Source organism: Rhyacophila brunnea, unplaced genomic scaffold, assembly GCF_057557595.1.
Source record: "Rhyacophila brunnea isolate RB1 unplaced genomic scaffold, BYU_Rbru_1.0 scaffold_5, whole genome shotgun sequence".
Lineage (NCBI taxonomy): Eukaryota > Metazoa > Arthropoda > Insecta > Trichoptera > Rhyacophilidae > Rhyacophila > Rhyacophila brunnea.
In genome coordinates this window covers 44691492-44712706 of record NW_028233170.1, presented here as the reverse complement: position 1 = coordinate 44712706, position 21215 = coordinate 44691492, and the positions used below count along the sequence as shown (strand labels likewise).

Here is a 21215-nt window from a genome sequence, read left to right as displayed (position 1 = left end):
GCCCGGCGTGGCGAGTCGACCAGATAAGTGATATAAACACACATCACAAACTCTTTCTAATAGTAATAAAAAAATCGCCTGTGGCGCTATTTTTCTTCGATAATGTTATTATTTAAAATTATGTGGTTGTACGACACAATTTTCAATTGTGTATCGATACTCGGCAACTCCATAATTCAAATGGATGTATTAAAATATACAACAATGCACTAAATATAAACATTAATTTTACCGCGTACACCATTTGAAAAACGCTACTATAGAGCGTTACACTGCCATTATCTATAGCGATAGGTAGGGGGCCCGCTTCAGGATATGGGGGCCATGATGTATGTATATCCCAATACACAGAAAAATAAGTCAAGTGGGTTGCCTTCTGGGTGAGGCTGTAAGAAGGTATAATTCCCGAGTATGGAGAAATATTGGATAATCGTGTTATTTCCAATAGTTACGCCTGTATCGTGATATGTATTATTAAAGTTCGCCACTTAAACGACAGACGTATTCAATATGGTAAAATTTTATGGCACTCGGACTTTCATTAAATAATAAACTGGCTTCGAAGCCCTGGTCCATGGCGACTGGCTCGCGCATTTCTATTTCATTAATCAATTCTGTAGTAGGTAGGTATATATTGTATATATCCCTTGTTATACAAATACCTATATTAAGCTGTATCATAGATATTTAGTGGGCATGCATAAACTTTCGTTTTTCATTACATAGAAGACATTTATGAAACTAATAATTATAATATTAGATTAGTTATTAGTAATTAGAAATAAATTATTAGAAAAAAAATATTAGAAATAAATGGTATTATTGCCGAGAAAAAGAGAACACGAAACAACATTATAATATAAATAGGTACAATAATATTGCAACATAAATCATGTAAATCCATTATTCAATTTGAGTAGTGCATATTATTATCTACTAATTATTATTTATGTATTTCGTAGTTATATCAAAATATGTCAACCTAACTATAGATTAAGAATAATGCAACCACAGAAGTGATTGATAAAACATTTTTATTAAAAAGGTGCACACACTGCATACGTAACGCTTCGACAGGTCGGGCTACAATAGCAAACCATCACATACTAAATTGTTTGTATAAGAAATTTCTGGATGCAAGGGAGATACTACATACCTACACTCACCTGCCCCACGGATTATCCCTACACCCTATTCAGCACGTACGCACAAAATGATGTAAAACATGTTGAAGTAAGTGTCATTGTCCACATATTATTAAAAACTAAAAATAGTAATAGGTTTCAAGTAAAACTGCAAATACCTAACTAATGTCCTTTTTGTGAAGATAAATATTGGTAGAGTGCCAAAACAACTTATTTTCTATTAAATTCAATTAATGAAACATGTTGATGTTATAAAATGAAAATATTGTTATATAATTAGCAACATAGTATTACATATTTATTAGTAAGTATTAAATTTAATGAAGTAGATATGCATATAATATTGTTCCTTCTTGTGCCTTCTAAAATAAAATTTCATGTTGTTTTTATAAACAACAATTCTTGTGGAAAGCCAATATAAAAAAAATAAAATATATATGAATATCGATATTAAGATTTAAAAAAATACTGGTTTCGTCCGTTTATGTGGACACTGTCAATTGGTGTATTTTTACTGCTTATTTAAGCACAAAAAGAAAATAGTCACCTGTGTAGAAATAATCCATCCTCACTTTTTACGAATAATAGTTAAACTATCACTGAGTCTATGTGAAATTTCGGGGAAAGCTTTAATTAATTGCCCATTTGCTAACATTGCACGCGCGATATCATTATTTTATTTTAACATTATTTTATTATCAGATACTAGGAAATAATTTAAATTCCAGTTTGTTAAATGTTTGTAAATTCATTCGAACGGCGCAAGGCTATTTTTTGTATTCTTTACAATCACTTTTCACATAATTCAGAGGTTTTTTGCAACTTTTCTTTGCATCGCAATGCCAGAACTATTGTTGTGAAAACTTGAAAACTCCGCGCGATAATATTATAATCGTTCACTAAAAATACCAGTAGCGGCGTCCTGGTTTTGCGACTGCCTCTTATCAACTGGCATTTAGTTTTGCTGAGATGAGATATACCTATGTATATGCACCTGTCGACTGCTGCTCGGTAAAATATACCGAAAATCACAGAGTAGAGTAGAGCCATAATATTACTATTATATTATTACATTTTCTGTAACGACAAGAATGATCTGTGGACGCTTAGATTAATAGAACAATACAAATAGTACAGACAGGGCCGAATTTACGATGTGACCAAAATCCAAATTAATAAAACTTCTTAATTAAAATGGCGTTTACCCGGTGGAACTATATTATACTTAATGGTTTTAAAAACAAAGTTATTTGTCATTTCTACGAGTTATTTATATTAACAGATTTATAACCGGGTTTAGATTATAAAAACTATAAAGCCATCTTCAAAACGATCATAAGATAACTGAATAATTTATAATTATGTAGGTAACCCTTAAGCATGACATAAAGAGAGCGTATATTAATCCAAGAGTACTACTTACTTACTTAGGGTATGTGCTTATTCATTTGGGCCACCTAGACGGTTTTTAGCGTCTATCCCCTTTATATGAAGTATCTATCTGGAGTGAAGCATGATTGGAGTGAGAGGACCTGGTTTCGGCGGTTTCGCGACCGACCGAGACCAGGTTTAGGATCTGGGTGAAGGAATCTCTAGTAAGTATATTTAAAAAAGTGTTTCTTCAACAAACAACAACAAGGACCGCCGCCGTCACAGGCCCCCAACCTCTCCCCACCCCACATCTCGTTTCTGTCCGGCTTTGCAGAGTCCAGCGTTCAGCCTGTGGGGTCTGGCGTTCGTCCAGTCCGAATCCAGAGCCGGGGTCATCTTCTTCCGCACCAGCCGGTGCTCCCAAGAAGACTGAGAGAAGGCCAAAAGCAAGACCAGCATCCATAATCGCATCTTTATCGTGTGTTTCTTCGAGTCTTAGCCCGTTTGCTCATCAAAATTTGAGCCGCAGAGGGGGGAAAAACTCCGGATGTGAGCAAGCCCACAACCGGCCAAAAACCCCTCCGCTGTGGTTTTAATCTGTAGGAAGAGAAAATAATATAAGGAAAAAGGATATCTATTTAGGGGAGGGGGGATTTATTAGAAGTACCCTCCTGGGTCATCCGGTCAACTTTGGTAGTGGTCGGTCTAGGTTGAGTGGCAAGGGATCTGTAATCATATAGATAAGTACAAGAAGTAAAGAATAAACAGAGAGAGAAGTGTATAAGGAAGAGGGATTTTTTATTAGGGGAGGGGGGAATTAATAGAAGTACCCTCCTGGGTCATCCGGACATCCTGGGTGTTGATCGGTCTAGGTTGATTGGCAAGGGATCTGTAATCATATAAAAAGTACAAGAAGAAAAGAGTATACACAATAGAAGAATATAGGAAAAAAGGATATTTATTTAGGGGAGGGGGGCATTAGTAGAAGTACCCTTCTTGGTCGGTCAAATTTGTAGTGGGCGTTTATGTCGTAATGTAATAGGTCTTTAATTGTCGTGTTGGGATGGTTGTTGATGGAGCTGTAGAATTGCTTCGTGAGCTTGAGGATGTGGGTTTGGAGGGTTTCCAAGTTAAGATCGCTGTGGAGTGTGGTGTTCCTGACGAACCAGGGGGCATTGGTGATTGCTCTGAGAGTTTTGTTCTGTACGATTTGTAATCTGTTGATGAATTTTAAGCCGGCGAATGCCCAGACGGGGCACGCGTAGGTCATAATGGGGCGAATGATAGCTGTGTATAATAGCAACTTGCTGCGATAGGCAAGTTTGCTCCTATGTCCTATCATGGGTTTGAGCTTCGCTAAGACTATGTCGGCTTGGCGTCTTTTATCGCTAATGTGTTTTGAAAAGTTGAGTGCTGTGTCTAGCGTAAGACCAAGATATTTGACCGTATTGGTCCAAGGGATTTTAGTTTTATGCATTACCAGGTGTGGGAATTTGCGCTTACGTTTAGGAGGTGGTTTCTTCCTAAAGTTGCGCCTGAAGCAAATGGCGTTACTCTTGTCTGCGTTTATCTTTATGCGCCATTTGTCGCACCAGGCGGAGACCTGGTCGGCCGCCCTTTGGACTAGTTCTGTAGCTCTGTCTTGATTCAACGATCGGGAGAGGATCGCTGTATCGTCTGCATATTGTGCTATTATGCATGAAGCTAATGGGGTGTCTGATGGGATCGGAATGTCTCTTGTATAGAGGTTATACAGAGACGGAGCGAGAACGGAGCCTTGTGGTACTCCGGCGCTTGCGGGTCTGATTGAGGATCTTTCTCCGAACAGTTTGACTGCGAAGTGTCTGTCGGTGATGAACGAGTGCAGGATTTGAATAATTGGCTGATCGATTTCGGCCTCTGAGAGTTTAACAATGAGGCCTTCGATCCAAACTTTATCGAAGGCCTTAGCAATATCTAAGAACAAGCCAACTGTAGATTTGTGGTGATTGAAACCGTCTGTTATGTATTCTGTTACGCGCAGCAGTTGATGGTTCGTGGCGTGACCGGCTCTGAACCCGTGCTGAACGTCTGGTATGAGTTTCTTCTCATGGATAATGATTTGAAGTCTGGCATTTATGAGTCTTTCTAAGAGTTTGCTCATCGTAGGGAGGAGGCTGATTGGCCGGTGACTTTCGGGGAGAGTGTGATCCTTGCCCGGTTTTGGCAGGAGGATGATGTCAGCAAGTTTCCAGGCATCTGGAAAGTATTGCAGCTCTAGACAGGCATTGAAGATTCCTGTTAAGGCAAGGACGCCTTTCTCTGGTAAATTCTTGAGGGAGAGGTTACTCACTCCGTCATTGCCTGGCGCTGAACGATTTTTAAGTCGTGAGATTAAATATTCAACTTCCTGAGTGGAGGTTGGAGTGATCGGAGGTGGTGGAGGATCTATTCTATCGTGTATGATTGCGCTGGCCCTGTCTTCAATTGATTTTAGGTGTCGTCTGGTGGACCTTTTAGATGTGTCTATTTCGTTGGGTCTAAATTGATTTTGGAGGCTGTCCGCAAATACCTCGAGTTTTTCTCCAGTCGTGTAGACCATTTTATTATAGGCTTTCAGGGGAGTGATAGGACATTTCTTTATCCTCAAGGCTTTAGAGAGTTTCCAGAAGGGGTCACTGCCCTTAAGTAACTCTGTGAGTTTGGAGTTCCAGGTCTCACTAGCGTGTGTGGCGTTTAGTTTGCGAACCTCTTTCCTTAGTTTTTTAAACTTGAGGAAAGAGGGCTGGTCCCCCAAGATTTGGGAGATTTTCCTGGCGCGGTTTCTCGCCGTGATTTTAAGTCTGGTGGATTTAGGCATATCCATTCTGTGGGTATCAGTCTGACTGATCAAAGTTGAAGCGGACTTGATCGCCTCGTTTATAGAGGCTGTCAGTTCCCCTATTGCGGAGTCTATTTTAGGTGTTGATGAGAGATCTAGTGGAATCGTGTGGTGTTCCTCCAGATGAATGGCAAAGTCTTCCCAGGATACTTTATATCTTTGGGAGTCTGGTGTCGTAACTAGTGGGTCCAATGCATCCCCGAGGAACATTAGGACCGGTTTATGATCGGAGTTTAGTTCATCTACCGTACGAATGATGGGGATGTAGTTGGTATTACGGATGATAGCGAAATCGAGAATACTAGGCATGCCTCTGTTTGGGAAGTTGGTGGGCGTCAGAGGTGCGACTATCACTGATTGGCTAGCTTGAATGAAATCGTATAACACTACTCCTCGAGCCGTTGACTTACGGTTGTTCCAAGCGGAATGCTTGGCGTTGAAGTCTCCGGCAATGACTGTGGGAGTATTGTTGGTGTCCAATAAGTTATCAAAATCTGACCTGGTGGGTTTCTGTTTCGGAGGACAGTAGATAGCTGTGAATTTAACTAAGCCGTAATTCTTAGTGGTTACTAATATCGAGGTAGATTCTATAGCCGGACGTGTGACGCGCGCGGGTGGCTGAGGGTGTATTGAACAGTGCTCGATATGTGATTTTACGATGATGGCTGTTCCGCCACCTTTAGTGAGTCTGTCGGTTCTGTGGATAGTGTAGTTCGGTATATTAATATGGTGCGAGGGTTTGAGCCATGTTTCATTGACGAGAAGTATGTCAATGTCGTGCTCACGCAGGAAGTGTCGGACTTCGTGTTTGTCTTTGAGGAGTGAACCTCGAGTATTCCAGATCGCGGTCTGAAGTGATGTTGGTTTTATTTTACCGGCCATGGAGGGTTGGGCATATTAGCTCTAGCGAGGAGTTGACTTCTTCCGACAGGGCCCTCAACCTTTGGGACAGCATCAAAATATGCTGTACCTGTGGATGGTCCTGTGGGAGGGTGATGAAGGTGGAGGTGGATGGGTGGGTTACGGGGGCTTTGGTGGTGGTGGTTGGGATGTCCTGGGTTCGGGGGGCGCTGTTCGTCTGAGAGGCCGCTATCTTGGCCCAGGTGTTTGGGCGTTGGGTTGGCAGGCTCATCAATGGTTGCGGGGGCGGGCGTCTGGCAAATCCTTGATTGCCAGGTCTTCTTGGGCAGCCCTTGAAGTTCGCAGGGTGCAGTCCTTGGCAGTTTGCACATGTCGCGGGGCCCATCTCCCTCGTGTGAGCGCAGGAGGAGGAGATGTGTTGTTCTCCGCATTTTACGCATCTGGGGGGGGCGAAGCAATTCATAGCTGAGTGGTTGTATCCTTGGCATTTATGGCATTGCCCGGCGGAGGTTTTTCGTCTCAGTGGCTCGGCCTGGATGCGGAGTTGCCATATCGCGGTTAGGTTGTAGACTTCCTTTCCACGTTCTGTCTTCTCGACATCTAGTAGGACCAGGGGCATGGGGGATCTGTTTGGCCCTTTTTTCATCCTCTGGACTTTGAGGACTGGGTAGTCAAGGACTTGCGTGAGTTCCTCTAGGATCTCTTCCTCGGTGAATTTTGGGTCCAACCCTCTGAGGACGATTTTGTAGGGTTTTTGAGCCTGGAGATCATACGTGTTGTATGAGATCTTTTCTTTTTGGAGGTGGTCCTGGGATTTTCTGTAGGTATCCATTGACGGGAGGGTGACTTTGATTCCTTAATCCAAGAGTAGAGAACCTGCGGACTTATATACCATTAGGCTGGTTCGGACTGGTCGAGTGGCGAGTGATTTAGTGGTTTAGTAACTGGAAAGTGTCCGAATATAGTACATTAGTAAGTGACGTCTCAAAATGAACAGAGCACAACATAACAATGCAAAAATTAACTATTTTTTTTATTCAACGGATAAGTCACATGATTTAAGAATATAACATTCTTTTTATTGAAATAATTTAATATTGAAGAAATATTGAAGTAATTAAAAAAAATAAGTTTACTAAACTTCATAATATATTAGAAGAATTGGAGGAAGAAATTCTACAACAACTAATGGACTTGACTAAATATAACGTGTTCAGACTTGTCTTGTGGCTTGTTTAGTATTTAGCGAGAGGTGGTGGGTCGCTACTCGACCGAAAAATGGATCGACTCGACTAAATGATTTTACTAAATTATACGACTAAATTTGACTGTTCATAAAGTGTTTAGTTACTTAATTACTCACTCGACTAAGTTACTCGACCAGTCCGAACCAGCATTTGATTGCGGTTTTTTGAATGAATCCAAATTTCAATATTTTCAACCCAAAGTTAGTAGGACAATACGAGACTTCCTTAATTCCTAATTTAATTTAATTAATTTAATTTAATTTATTAATTTATTTATTAGTGTATTAATATATTATTAATTAATTTGTTTCTTAAGGGGGATGCTTATACCACCAAACGCACCTAACGGAAGAATACGAAGTTTGCAATTTGAGACATTTTTTTGATAATTTACAATTTCAACTGTATTAATTAATAATTATATACTTATCTGAAAACATTAAAAAGAAAAATTTATTTTTTTAAGCCAAAGATAAACTTACAATAAATTATAAAAAAATCTGAATTTGTTACATATTTATGTCCACAGTTACGTTATTATTACATTATATTTTAAGGTCATATTTATTATTAAAATTTAGTTTATTAAGCTTTCTATGTTTTAACATTGAGATTTTTTACTAATTCGTAGTTTTAATATTTTTTGTATTTAGTTTAAAAAACATCGATTTTTATAAAAATATAACTGTGTATAACAGTATAACTTGAAATCCTTATTATTTATTTATTTATTTAAAAATAATGGAAGCATTCAAATTCCTTGTTTTGTTATTCCTATTTTGCATTGTAAATACACAATAGCGGCATATCGCGCAGGAAAAAAATCAATAGGGCCGACTTAAAAAGACCGTTGTTTCTGTTTGAGACTATGTTTCGTGGAAATGCTCTAATTCTCAATATACGATGACTCATAAAAAGGCCTTTCTTTCTGTCGGAAAAGGTTTCAAATCTGATTCTGAACGAAGATTATTTCCCATCGCCTTCTGAGAACATACACTTTTAGGGTATCATCAAACATTATTTTATACCTACTACGCAAAGGGCGCCGTGAAACGAACAAGTTTGAAAACCATAGATGGCAGATGCACACTATATTATTACCATAAACCATAACATTCCTCATTATAAAAATGAAGTGTGAACTTTTCGATAGGTAGGTACTTTTTATTGCAACATTCGCCAATAGTCCGGTCTCAAAAAAATTGTTCTCTTTCGCTAATAATTTGTGTCGCATAATTAATAAAATTATTTATTATTACCCAGTTTAACTTGATATTAGGTATGTATCGATTATTTTACGATAAAATTAATAAATAGAAATATATACTTTTTAAAAATAGGGTAGGTACATAAATTATTCAATATTATAGAATTATAAAATCTAAAAAACCGAAGGTAAAAAACGGAGCGGCCGGAAGCAGGTATCTTTATGGTAACGAAGTGAAATCTTTTTGGCACGCGGGAGCTTTTAAATCAATAAAGACGAAAGCTTCATTCAAATTTTACATGACAGTTCACGAAACAAAACCAAAAAACAAAAACCCAGATAATGCTGATTAATTTTGATAATTCTAGACAACGCAGAAAATATTTGTATACGATTAGATGATTATGAATATTGGCATAATTTTTATACAATGAGATTACGTTGTATTTTATATAGTGTGAATAAATTTTCGAATGGAATTGTCTGTAAACGAAAGATTATACCAGGCAGTTTGCTGCTGTGACATTCTCTCTGTCAACAAGCTTTTAGCGCAAGGCAAGTTAGAATTTGTATAGGTATAACGTTTTATATTTGGCAAAGATATGATTAGTTTATATTTCGTTAAAATTGTTTATCGATTTTTGTAAGCTATACTGGTGGTGTGTTTAGGTGCCTGTTTTAATGTGACGAGTTCGACTGGAAAAACGGCTATCGGTGCTGCTGCCTCATTGGGAGATGTTGAGATTCTGCAGCTGCTCTTGGACAATGCGTCTTCCCGTATGTCACCGAAAGAGTCATCCAGAATGAAGTGGGCGAGCTCTGCGAGCTATTCGTCCTCAGATTACCGCAACATGAGGGACAACGAACAGTATGTTTGTCAAGGAGACTCTGAAGACCCTCACTCTTGTCATTACATGATGTCCTCCATGAATTGTGATAATTTTAACTACCCGGCTGCGATGAGTTCATCAATGTCAATGCAAGCTCAGCCCTACACGATGTGTTCATTCTCCATTGACTATTCAAATCAGAACCAGGGGTATTATGTGGTTATCCATGGAGATAATTCACCTTCAGATTTATCACCAGAGTGGGCGGGAACTGCTGGGGGTTCCGAAGGCTTGGAATGGGATGAAGAAGTTGGGATTGAAGCGTTGCCAACCACTGAAGATGAAACGTGGGCTGCTCTTTACAGGTTTGTATTATATTCTGAAAAACTGATCATCTAACTATACTTACTTACGTCACCCTGTCACACTTGGAGCATAGGAAAAACACACGGTCTCGTGCCATGTGAGACTTACACATGTGTATCACTGCAAGATGAAGGAGGATCGACCATGTTGATGGTATGGAGTGTTCTATCCTTGGGCGGCATCCTGCGTACACGTCCCATAGTGAAGCATCTCTTTGTGTTCACATCAGTCACCAAAGTCGGATTATTTATGGACACTGGTGCATAATATTAGTAAATATTTAAACACTGTACACCTACATTACAATTTCTATATTATTCTTTCTGACATGACGTCATAGAGATTGTTTAACACGTCTGCTGCTTACTACAAATCGTTCCCTTTTCATGTACATCTCTATGCCCTGATCCCCACATTAATTTTTTCATACTACATACTGTGAATGACGTGTTGGCCGTAAGACCTACTTTGCAACAAAAAAGGTATCTTATGAATTTTAACTATATAATAATTGTTATTAACCGCTATTAAAACTACCTAGGTACCTAAAAACTTTTGTTTAATTTAGTACAGGTAAAGAATCTCCACAATTGTCAATCATGGGACGCCTTCGTGGCTAACTACAAAGTCTCTTCACCCAACTCCAAAGCATTCATCAACCACTGAAGACTTTCCTTTCACTGAAGGCAATCCTTCATTGTTCTATTTTAACTGTCTTTATTCTTTTTACAAGTTGTATTGACTGGTAAACAGAAAGCCGAAGGAATTATTTGTACTGCAGCCTATAGCTCTTGCGATGATTAGCTTTGTTGTAGAAAATATTTCTAGATAATGACATTTTTTGTGATTACTTTTATCGGAATCCATGCAATTGCCGTACAATCCACCAAACTATTTAAATTGTATCGATGTTATCTGAATTTAGGTGGTACGCACAAATGCTTGAACAAACTGAGGGTCTAATAGGAGATTCGGAAACCAGTCATATAAGAACTGAACGACGTGAAAGAATAATTCCTGCTGATCCACCCGATGCTTGCCAGCGAACAGCCGCTCATTATGCAGCCGAACAGGGGCATTGTGGAGCACTGCGCCTATTGTTGCAATCAGGTAAATAAATAATAATATACTACCTCATTTAAAATATTAAAGAAAAAGTGTAGACAAACATTACTTATCCAGATAGGGTATGTATATCTCAGCTGAGATGATTTGACCTCTTCGCCAAATTAAATTTCTCCCCAGCAAGACTGTGGTGGGCAGGGATATCTGCGAGAGACAAATTAGATGAAGGTGCAAATTTGTATACTACAAGAGTAAATTAAACATCAATGGATACCTATTGGAAGTCAATTATCCGCCTTTGGGAGTGCAGTCTAGCTACAGTGGAACAATTTAACCTTGATTATACAAAGATGTGATTTCTTCTAGTGTGCACAAATTACACAGGGCGAATTCATTATCAAAGTTGAATGAATTATTACAGTTTCTTTTCCCTAATTTATTTACATGAAGCCTATTGCATCGTTGCTTTTTCTCGCTCAGTGATAAACTTATTTTCTATAAAAACTATCGAACTTCATGCTAATGTGTTTGTTTATAGTAGCAATGGTGTAATATCTAAAATCTAATATCTTTGCTGATTCTGTGAGAGAGTAAACATTTAATTAGCAGAGACTTGATTCATAGAGTATTAATTGAGTCGCTTAGTCGCTAAAGTATCGAGTAAATCGCGAAAAACTGTATTGTGCACTTACTATGACGTTGATGCTAGTAGTGGTGACCAGTGGCGGCCGGTGGTCTTCAGAATAGCATTTTCTGGTAGTGCGCAATGGTTTACCTTCTATAAAGAGAACATCTTCTTTCACCCTGTCACGAACCAGCATTGGGGCATAGGGCAAGCACAAGTTCGCGCCACTTCCCTCGGTCCATCGCCAACTCTTGCGCCTCCCGCCATGTCAGACCTGCAGCGCGTAGGTCGCTTTTGTGGCACCGCTGCAGGGTGAGGGAGGGCCGGCCATGGCGACGGAACCCTTAAGGCTGTGCCATAAGGGTACGAAGTGTCACACTCTTTGGCGGCATCCGGAATACGTGTCCTAGCGACGTAAGGTTGTAAAGCGTCTTTTCATGATTACCTCAATCACCGAAGGCTGCCGTGTTCTCTTACCGACTTCTCAGAAGATAAATTAAACATGTCTTTGTTTATTTATACTATTTCTCAAAAGAGTTTTTGAACAGAATGATTTAATATCAATAAAGAAATATAAATGTCACAGTTTATGGCTTTATGCTCCGAGCGAATAATGCGTCAGCCAAAGAAATAACCGCTGATGTGTTTTTTTTTATTATTTTGAATGTATTTGAGTGGTTTGGAAATAACATGTTGGAAATAACAACGTAACATGTTGGCGATTCATTAAATATGTTAACTGTAAAATTGTTAAAAATTAATTCGCCAACATTGTTATAAAACAGCAACTGGCCTCTTTTTGTTTCTAGAGTCCTTCGTTTCGTGTGCCGATCTAAAAGTGTGTAAAAAATTCTACACAAAACGCCATTACAGGAACATTCGGCCACCGTTTAAGTAGTATACAATGACCTCATTGTAATCCTGTGCAAACTGAAAATCTGTTTGGATCGCAATCGCTTTGCGCTCGTGAATGGAGTATTGTTCATATACTGCTACATGTTCTACTTTGCGAAGTGAGTGATACACGTATGAATAACAATGACAAGTTGAGCATTGTCTTCAAAAATGCAGGCAGTGCATAGCACTTGCATGGTATTAGAGGAGCCGCCGCTGGTGGTGACATATAGCGATTTAAACGTATGCTAAAAATCATGGTTTGAACGGCGACGTCTGATTGGTCGGCTATGTAGAGCGATTTAGTAACCTGTTATTTATCCTTAAAGCGGGTTTGGCGACTCTAGTCAATATTCATTTTGATTTTTTGATGAAACGGAGCGAAATTTAAGACTCACACCTCTTAAGGCTGGTAGACCTATCAATACAGCACATATCGTCGGTGTTTTGTAAAAAGGGCGAATTAACCAAAATGCTACTTTACAGGAGGAGGTTTTTTAACTTTTGACATTTATTTGTTTTTTACCTGTAGATGATTATAAATATCTAACAAGTTTATAATAAAGCTTAGAAAGAATACTGTCATTATAATAGGTATTATTATATAATATAAAAGGCCTAATATGTCACACTTGCTTTTTATTTCGTAATTTTAATTAATTTAATTTTAGTCGATTATTGTTTTTAAGTACTTTCCTGTGGAGATAAAAATTCGCCGTTTTTACACAACAAAGCAGTGGGGTACATATTGTATTTTCATTAAAATCTCGATTTCGCCAAAATGGTTGATTCGACCTTTTTACAAAACACCGACGATATGTACATTCAAAACTAATTTTATTGAAAAATCGCCCAGAGCGGGTTTGGCGTTTGGGTTTCACTAAATCAAGGTTTTCTTGAGGATTGCCTCAGCAGTATGGGTTTCTTAATAATATACCTATATTTAAATCAGTGATGAAGTTTTATGGGTTCCCAAAGATAGTAAGTTAAATAATATGTACCTACTATTGGTATGTGAAGTTGCTTTTAAAATTCTAGCAGCTCACTACTGCATTAGATGTATTATTTTCAGCAATAATTAGGAATGATAATCTATTCTACTGTCAAATATTAATACTCAGCTATCGATTTGTGCAAATGAATAAAAGCTCTTCAAAGATGACTGATAATATAGTTGATTTAATATTTAAAAAAAATCATGTTGTATTCTGTGCTTTTCATATCATTTAAAAACACCATGAATTGGGGTATATTTTTTGATGCGTGTTATAATAGTCTACACAAAGTGACTTCAAAGGAACAGCTATAATGTGAGTCATTGTGCAGTTTTCATGACTTGTTTAATTTATCCTTTTTTAACACTGTTTTCAATTATAGTAGCGTAGTAGTAAACTCAGAAACATCCAGACTTGAGAAAATCACAAAAATGTGTTGTGAGCTCACCAAGTTTCGAACTCAGAACAGAACAGAACCAGAAGCCAGTGTCTTAGCATTGGAGGATGACAGTCGTTTTTGAGGTCATTTGGGACATAAAAACAAATCGAAACCTAACTGTAATCTAGGTAGGTATACTTATTAAGAGTGTGTTATGTTTTAGGTTTCAATGAACTTTCATAGTATAAACATTTCAGTGTGACAGATGACATAACATTTTAACACGTATTGCTATATAAGCGATTCACATTACCTAATGTGTATTACTTGTATTTGTATAGAGACGCTGCCTACCAATTTTTTTCCTAATTACTCTTCCTCTTAGGTTCAAAAGTTGACACGATGGACAGAGAAGGTCTGGCCCCTTTACACCTGGCTGTGAGCAATGGCCACGCGGGAGTAACGCACATCCTACTAGCTGCCGGCACAAATCCTAATCGCCTAACGTCCGGTCCCGAGTTTTTATCACCTCTTCATATAGCCGCCAGTAAAGGGCATACACACATTGTGAGTATTGCAGGATGGAAAGTTATCACTGCTCTTTCCTCTTTACAATACAGGTTATGAATTAATGTCTTGAGTTAATTTGAGCTGGCTTAAGACGATGCATTGATTTTTATGAAGCTTGTTGGCTTTTATTCTTGCGACGACTGAACAAGTATGCAGGGCTTCTGGACGACGTAGAAAATACATACATTCACTAATACCTCGCTTTACAGCCGAGGTACGTTCTTGAAAAGTTAGCTTTTATGAATCATTTATTTCCATACAAATACACGATAATAACAATAAAATAATAATTACATTTTTCTATATCATAATAACTGTATAATAATGTCAAAATAAAAATAATTCTGACAGCAGTAAGAGTCGAACAAAATAACACCAGCGGGTCTATTTTATACACAAGGCGGCTATCGTCGGTAGTTTATCATATTTATGTATTGAGAAGTTAATTGTTACAATAAGTTAACCATCTAAGCTGTCAAAAAGTGCTATGTTTTAACAGCCCCTCTAGTGGCTGTGTTAACTTTTAGAGCGATCTAGACAGTTTTGACGGTTAACTTATTGTAACAATTAACCGCTTCAATATATAAATATAATAATATTATTTATCACTTTAGCCGTTGATAGCCGCCTTGTGTATAGAATAGCGACGCAAATGAAGATAAAATTTTATTAGTACAAGCAAACAGTTAGATATTATATCACATTGAGAATTATATAATATAGATTTAAAAAATTATATAGATAAATAATAATGATAAAAAGAGTAAAACAAAATAAGTGACAAGAGGTGTAAAATTAAACGATATAAGTACATATATATAAACCAATTAAATAATTATAAAACTATTGATAAGTATTATACTAGGTTTTCCTAAGTATATAAAATATCTCCTCCAGTCCCCTGGATACCTCAAGAGTATTTAAAACAGCGACTGCATTTCCTCTTTGGATTTCTATGCTTATTCACTGCCTCAGGAACTCAGTTGAACGGCACTCACCTGTCTTATCAGTCAAGCGCCAACCTATCTCAGCCACCGTCTTCAAAGCAGAAGGTCCCGAAGGTCCAAATGTCTCGAAACCCAGGGGACACAATATAATTAGGTGACAGACAATCGTATTTTTTGGCTTTATTACTCAGCCAAAGAGCTGCTGAACCTGACGGTTGAATTGATTTATTCAGGTGAGATGCTGTGGTATCCACCGCAGTGGCATCCCAAACCATACATTTTCCTTCCCTCCATGGAATCATCGTGATACCGTCAGGTCACTTGCCATCTTGTCGGCAGACACCAAGAGGCTCCTACCTTGATGGAACTCCCAACGAAACCGACAAAGATCGACAGATCAAATCGTCAGTCCCTATTAAAAAAGTCGGATCTGCAAAATGCTATTTTTCAGTACGAGCAATCAAAGATGTTTCATCAAATATCCTTTGTGACCTATTGCTTGCCATAATGAATAAAAATACGGGTTATAGAAACTTATCTAAACGTTTATAAAAACATCCGTCTGTCCGGTGAACATAGCAGCAACTGTCAGATCCGACGCATCTTGCTCACCCACGCCCAGCCAACAATGTCGGTTGGTGAGAACTTGAATATCTCGAAATTTTTCAAACAAACAAAAAAAACTGTGATTGTGGTATAAATGTTTAAATAAGTTTTACGTAATAATCCGAAAATGACAAAATTTCAGATCCGACTTTTTTGATAGGGACCGATGAAATCATTCATGGAAATTACCATATTAAAATCATGGTATGTGGTAAAAATTCAAAATTGGCAGAACAAACATTCTTTTTCTTTCGACAATGTCCGATCCTAATAGGATCATATGGGCCTCCACAGAGTAGAGGTTTATATTAACAGATTTTGTTTTTTATGAGAAATGGATGTCAGCCACTTGCTCAACCTATTAGGTCCATACCCTGACAGACACAAATTGAAAAACAATATGTGTACTTGCCAGACTCAGGATTCGTACCTGGGACCCACGGCGTTATAGTCCAACGCTTAAGCCGCGCGGCCACCGTGGGTGTGGTGTGGGAACAAACATACTTGGTATTTTTTTCATAGATTGCATTTTATTTATTTCAAAATCATATTTGTTACAAAAATAAATACATTTTTCATTGGGTCAATTTGAATTAGAATGTTCAGCTCTTGTTCGAAATGAGGAAGCACTTTTGTCAATTGTCGGCCAAGTATTTCTTATCACGTGTCGTTTATCAAATTTTATAATGCCCATGACTTTACATGCACGATAGTCTTTCTTGAAGTCGAAAATTTTGACACATTAAAGTATTTTTTTAGCTGTATAAAGAAAAAAATTGGTTAGTGAATTGAAATTGCGCCATTATTAAAAAAGCTGTTACAAATCGAAAAGTTATATAGCGAAGTATAAGTGTTATAGTATTATCTAACCGCATCAGAAACCAACGAAGCTCTTAAAAATCAATATGTCTGACAACACAGCTTTATAATATTATCCGTGCATTATCAGGGTGTCATTTTCAAAACAGCAAGCAAAATATTTAAGAAATATGCCAAAATTTTTGATGATGATGAATTAAATATGTGGCATATGATAGATATCATTGTTTTGATGATTTAAGATTGAAATTTTGATGTCTGCCGGGGTGTCTTTGGAGATTAAAGATGGCGTCGAGCGTACCGCTTTGCTGTTAGCCATCGAACACAAAAGGACAAACGCTATTGCTATGCTCGTGCAAGCTGGAGCCAATGTCAACATAGAAGATATCCGAGGTTTAACATTATGTATTATGTGCTTAGTAGTGGTAGTACATTCTATACTAATAATATTATCGAGACATGATGATAGTCTTACCATTATATCATGGCTGTCGACGTCTCAGCGGCTATGGTATTTATGATCCCGACCCCGCTTCTGTCTTATATTACATACAGCGCTGTGAAATCGCAGCCATGACATGTTGGTTGTAGAATATCAATATAATAGAAAAATATAGATAGTAGAGGTATAATTTGACTATTGATTATTAATGTTAAATTATAAGGGATTGTCATAAGTATTATATATTTTGCAGGTACTACACCCTTATGTGAAGCTGTGTGGGAGGGCGACACTGAGGTAGTTGAAATGCTTTTATCGGCAGGGGCTCGGCCTCCTCCTCATCATTATCTTCTTCATCATGCTGTATTACATAAAAAGGTGAAAAACTAAATAATACATTATTATATATTATAAATTTCTTATTGCCCCATGTCAGTGATTTGATAGGGAGTTTAATGAAGTCGATTGTGTGATTACTAGGGGCCGGATTTGTATGCAACAAAAAACATGGTTATATGCATGCACGTATGCACTTAAAATCAATAAAATATGCACTAAAACTGAAGAAATATGCAGTTAAAAATTTACATTTTTTGTGGGAAATAATTATAAATACCCACTTCACCCAATATTACCGACAAAAAATCGAATAACTAGTTAATAATTTTTCAACATAATACGATATCAGAACAAAAAACAAAAACAAAGAATATAAAATCAATTACAATTTTCAAAATAGTTTTTTCACAAGTACCTACAAATAATTGAATTATAAATGCAATGTAAACCAAACACAACTTAAAAAACAAAAACGACACACTACTATTCCTAAATACTATTTTCTGTTTTTTGCCCGAAAAAAAAATGCATTATTTTTTTCAATATTATGCTCTGGCATTAAATTTTTCTGCATATGTATCTGTCAGTATTTTGTTTATATGCGGAAAACTACCTCTCAACGTCCACTTGGGCAAACTTTAAATAATAGTACCCGCGTTGACTTCACTTTTTCCACTGATAAATCCACAGCTCGGAGATGGCATTAAAAATGCAAGTGCAGCTAAACTATCTTCCTTGCTAACTTAGTTATATTTCGATAAAATAATTTAAAAAAACTAAAATTATATATTCAAAAGCTCTAAATATGCATTTATTTATGTCTCAAATATATGTTTCCCATAATTCACATAATGTCTCAAATATGCTCTAACGTCTCAAATATGCATTTATATGCACAATAAAATTTTATTTTTGGATTCTGTGTCTTTCAAAACAGATTTCTGTGCAACTCTCATAGCTGTGCATACACCCTAACAAAACATGCACTAGCATATAAATCCGGGCCCTAGTGATTACCGACAGACTGGCCTGCCCCAAAATAATTCTAAATATAACTTTGGCCAAGCTGAAATAGATGTTTTGTGTTTGGGTTGGGGTATTCTTTTCATACTTTAACCTTTTCTATGCCTCACGATATTACTATGGCAGTATCTAACAGACCGCAGATTTTTAAAGACTCACTGAATGTAGAGCAAAGCTTTTACTAAAATCGCTGTAATATCGATAATTTGTGGCTTAGTATTTCATAATTATTCAAACAGATGTCACTGTGTTTAATTTTTTACATTATGCAAACCAATCGACAGTGGCTAGTAATTTCAGTTTAAAGTCGAACGTGATAACTCGTGAAATTTTTATGTGCAGCCTGTCGATCACGGTCTCATAGAGCAAGAATACTCGTTGAAGGTATAGAACCAGTTAATGGAAGTTCTTGTTGATTTTTGGAAAGTGGTTGACTGGGGGGGGTGCTTGCAAAATACTGACGTTTAAAGTTTTTCATAAAAAAACTAAAATATCAAACCAGAATTCCTCAAAATTGAACATGCCTGTTTTTGCATCTTATTTTTTAACAATAAAATAAATTTAGCATTGTTATTTAAGCGATTACCAAATTTCGCATCTACATTAATTTTATTTTTAGTTGTATGACTATCTTATTAGTCGAGTAACAATAAATTCCTTTTTAATCATTGTGCAAAAATGTTCTTTAATGCCATTTTCAAAAAAAATCTAGCATTTTCCTGCCATCTAGCTTATTCTTTGGCAATACTAATCGCGGGTAGTACATATTATTTGCTAAAATCCTAATATGTTATGATATTTAGGATGACATAGCAAGATTATTACTGGAAAGCGGAGTGTGTGTGGATTTAAGGGATGATAATGGTGATACATCTCTCTTAATTGCTGCACGATCCGGTCAAGCATCATTGGCTAAAATTCTACTTATTCACGGTATGTCTAAATATTTGCAAAATATTATATAAAATGCGATTTCTTAACCATTTGTAGCAAGTTATTTTTTATATGAAAACATTGCATCGCTGTATGTCATTTGTTTTAAATTTTGATATAAGTTTCTCCTTTGAAGACGCATGTCATATAATATATTATATCTTTTCAAATTTTTTGATATTATGTTGTACTTATAATCGAATAAATGATATTTCAATCAAAATGAGAGGAGGCATACTCTTCATAGCATCGGAGTACAAAACCCTATAAATATATACAGCCAAACTGCTATGAGAGTTTAGTGATAAATGAATAATGAAAGGATGATTTAAATACTTAAATTCAATGATTCCTTTATTTTTTTCATTAAACAGGTGCATCTGTTGATTATCCTAACAGCTTGACTGGATCTACAGCGTTGCATGAAGCTGTCGAATGCATAAATGATTTTTCAATATTCCACGAAGTCTTCACCTATCTGCAGGACTATCTGGTCAACTTGAATGTAATTTCACTCACAGGCGGCGACACACCACTGTGCCGGGCTATTATTTTACATAGGTTTGTAATTTTCTATACCTTTTATTATGTATAATTAAGCCATCAGATTTTTTTGTAATAGGGTCTAGTAAAGGGCCTAGGATAAAATAGTATCTACCCTCATTTTCGTTAAATTTGAGTTGATCATGTATGTAAATTATCTCTATGCTATTTGTAAAAAAAGTGATTTAAATTGGGTGTATTTTTGAACCATGATATATTTTTATAAATATTAAGAGGTAAAATAATGTCAACCACAAATTGGCAGGAGGATGAAGTGTCAAATAGTGCACACAGGCCACCTAATTTTGATAAACAAGTTATGCAGAGTATTCCGATGACTTCTCAAGTTAATCAAATGAGTTTTGATTTACGGATTTGAACTAAGCTTAAACTTGACTTTATTTGCAATTACATAAGAATATGAGGAATGACCAAAGATGTTCAATCTTCTTCTAGTTGGAGCCTTCTATGATTTCATTTTGACATAATTGCCACTTTTGTGTGCATAATTATTCAAACACTCTTCTTATTTCAGATTGTATGAAAATTAGTGATCGCTTTTTGCCATCACTCTCACACGTTTAGGTTCCAGCTCTATATGAGAAGGTTTTCTTTGACATCTTCGAGGTTGACACTGTTTTATCATGGATCGTTCAATTATGTTGTTTGACATAAAAGTTTTATATTATAGAATACAAAGAATCTTATAATTTAAGATGAGACTTACGAGACTTATAAGACGAGATGAAATTATCATTGACTAATTCACTCCTCATTCACAGAGACAAAGCGGCAGAATTACTCATTAAACAAGGAGCAGATGTAAATTTGTGCTGCCGGCAACACTGTATCATAGACAACTTGTCTCTGGCCTTGAAACAAGAGAACATGTTTCTGGCGCGCCTGCTCGTTTTGGCCGGAGCACCGCCTCCCTTGGAATGGGGTAGAACTCCCCGGCCGTTGTCTCACATTGCGAGGCTCAAACTCCGCGCTTGCCTGCCCCCGGGCCCACTCTTCCGCTCCGTTCAAGCACTGCCGCTTCCCACTACACTCAAAGGATTTCTCATGTACGAAGACGAAGGTTGAACGAATGAAGGCGAATCAATTTAATTGAATAGCAATATTTAAAATACATACTCCGAATGAAA

The 21215-nt window shown here is 37.0% G+C and overlaps 2 protein-coding genes across 2 annotated transcripts in view; one reads left to right on the top strand and one right to left on the bottom strand.

Moving 5' to 3' along the window:
- LOC147066475 (bcl-2-related ovarian killer protein-like) overlaps positions 1 to 2095 on the bottom strand; it is a 69373-nt gene extending 67278 nt beyond the window's left edge. The window contains exon 1 of the mRNA XM_085955452.1: positions 1693 to 2095. The gene's annotated coding sequence lies outside the window, so the exon portion shown is untranslated. The remainder of the gene's footprint in view (positions 1 to 1692) is intronic.
- Positions 2096 to 8998: 6903 nt separating this feature from the next.
- LOC147066474 (uncharacterized) lies at positions 8999 to 21212 on the top strand. Its single transcript, XM_085955172.1, has 9 exons — positions 8999 to 9246; positions 9361 to 9886; positions 10813 to 10997; positions 14231 to 14412; positions 17030 to 17180; positions 17483 to 17607; positions 19395 to 19524; positions 19899 to 20085; positions 20850 to 21212. The coding sequence occupies exons 1-9, from the start codon at positions 9165 to 9167 to the stop codon at positions 21151 to 21153; spliced, it is 1872 nt and encodes a 623-aa protein (XP_085811298.1). The 5' UTR covers positions 8999 to 9164; the 3' UTR covers positions 21154 to 21212.
- Positions 21213 to 21215: the final 3 nt, after the last annotated feature.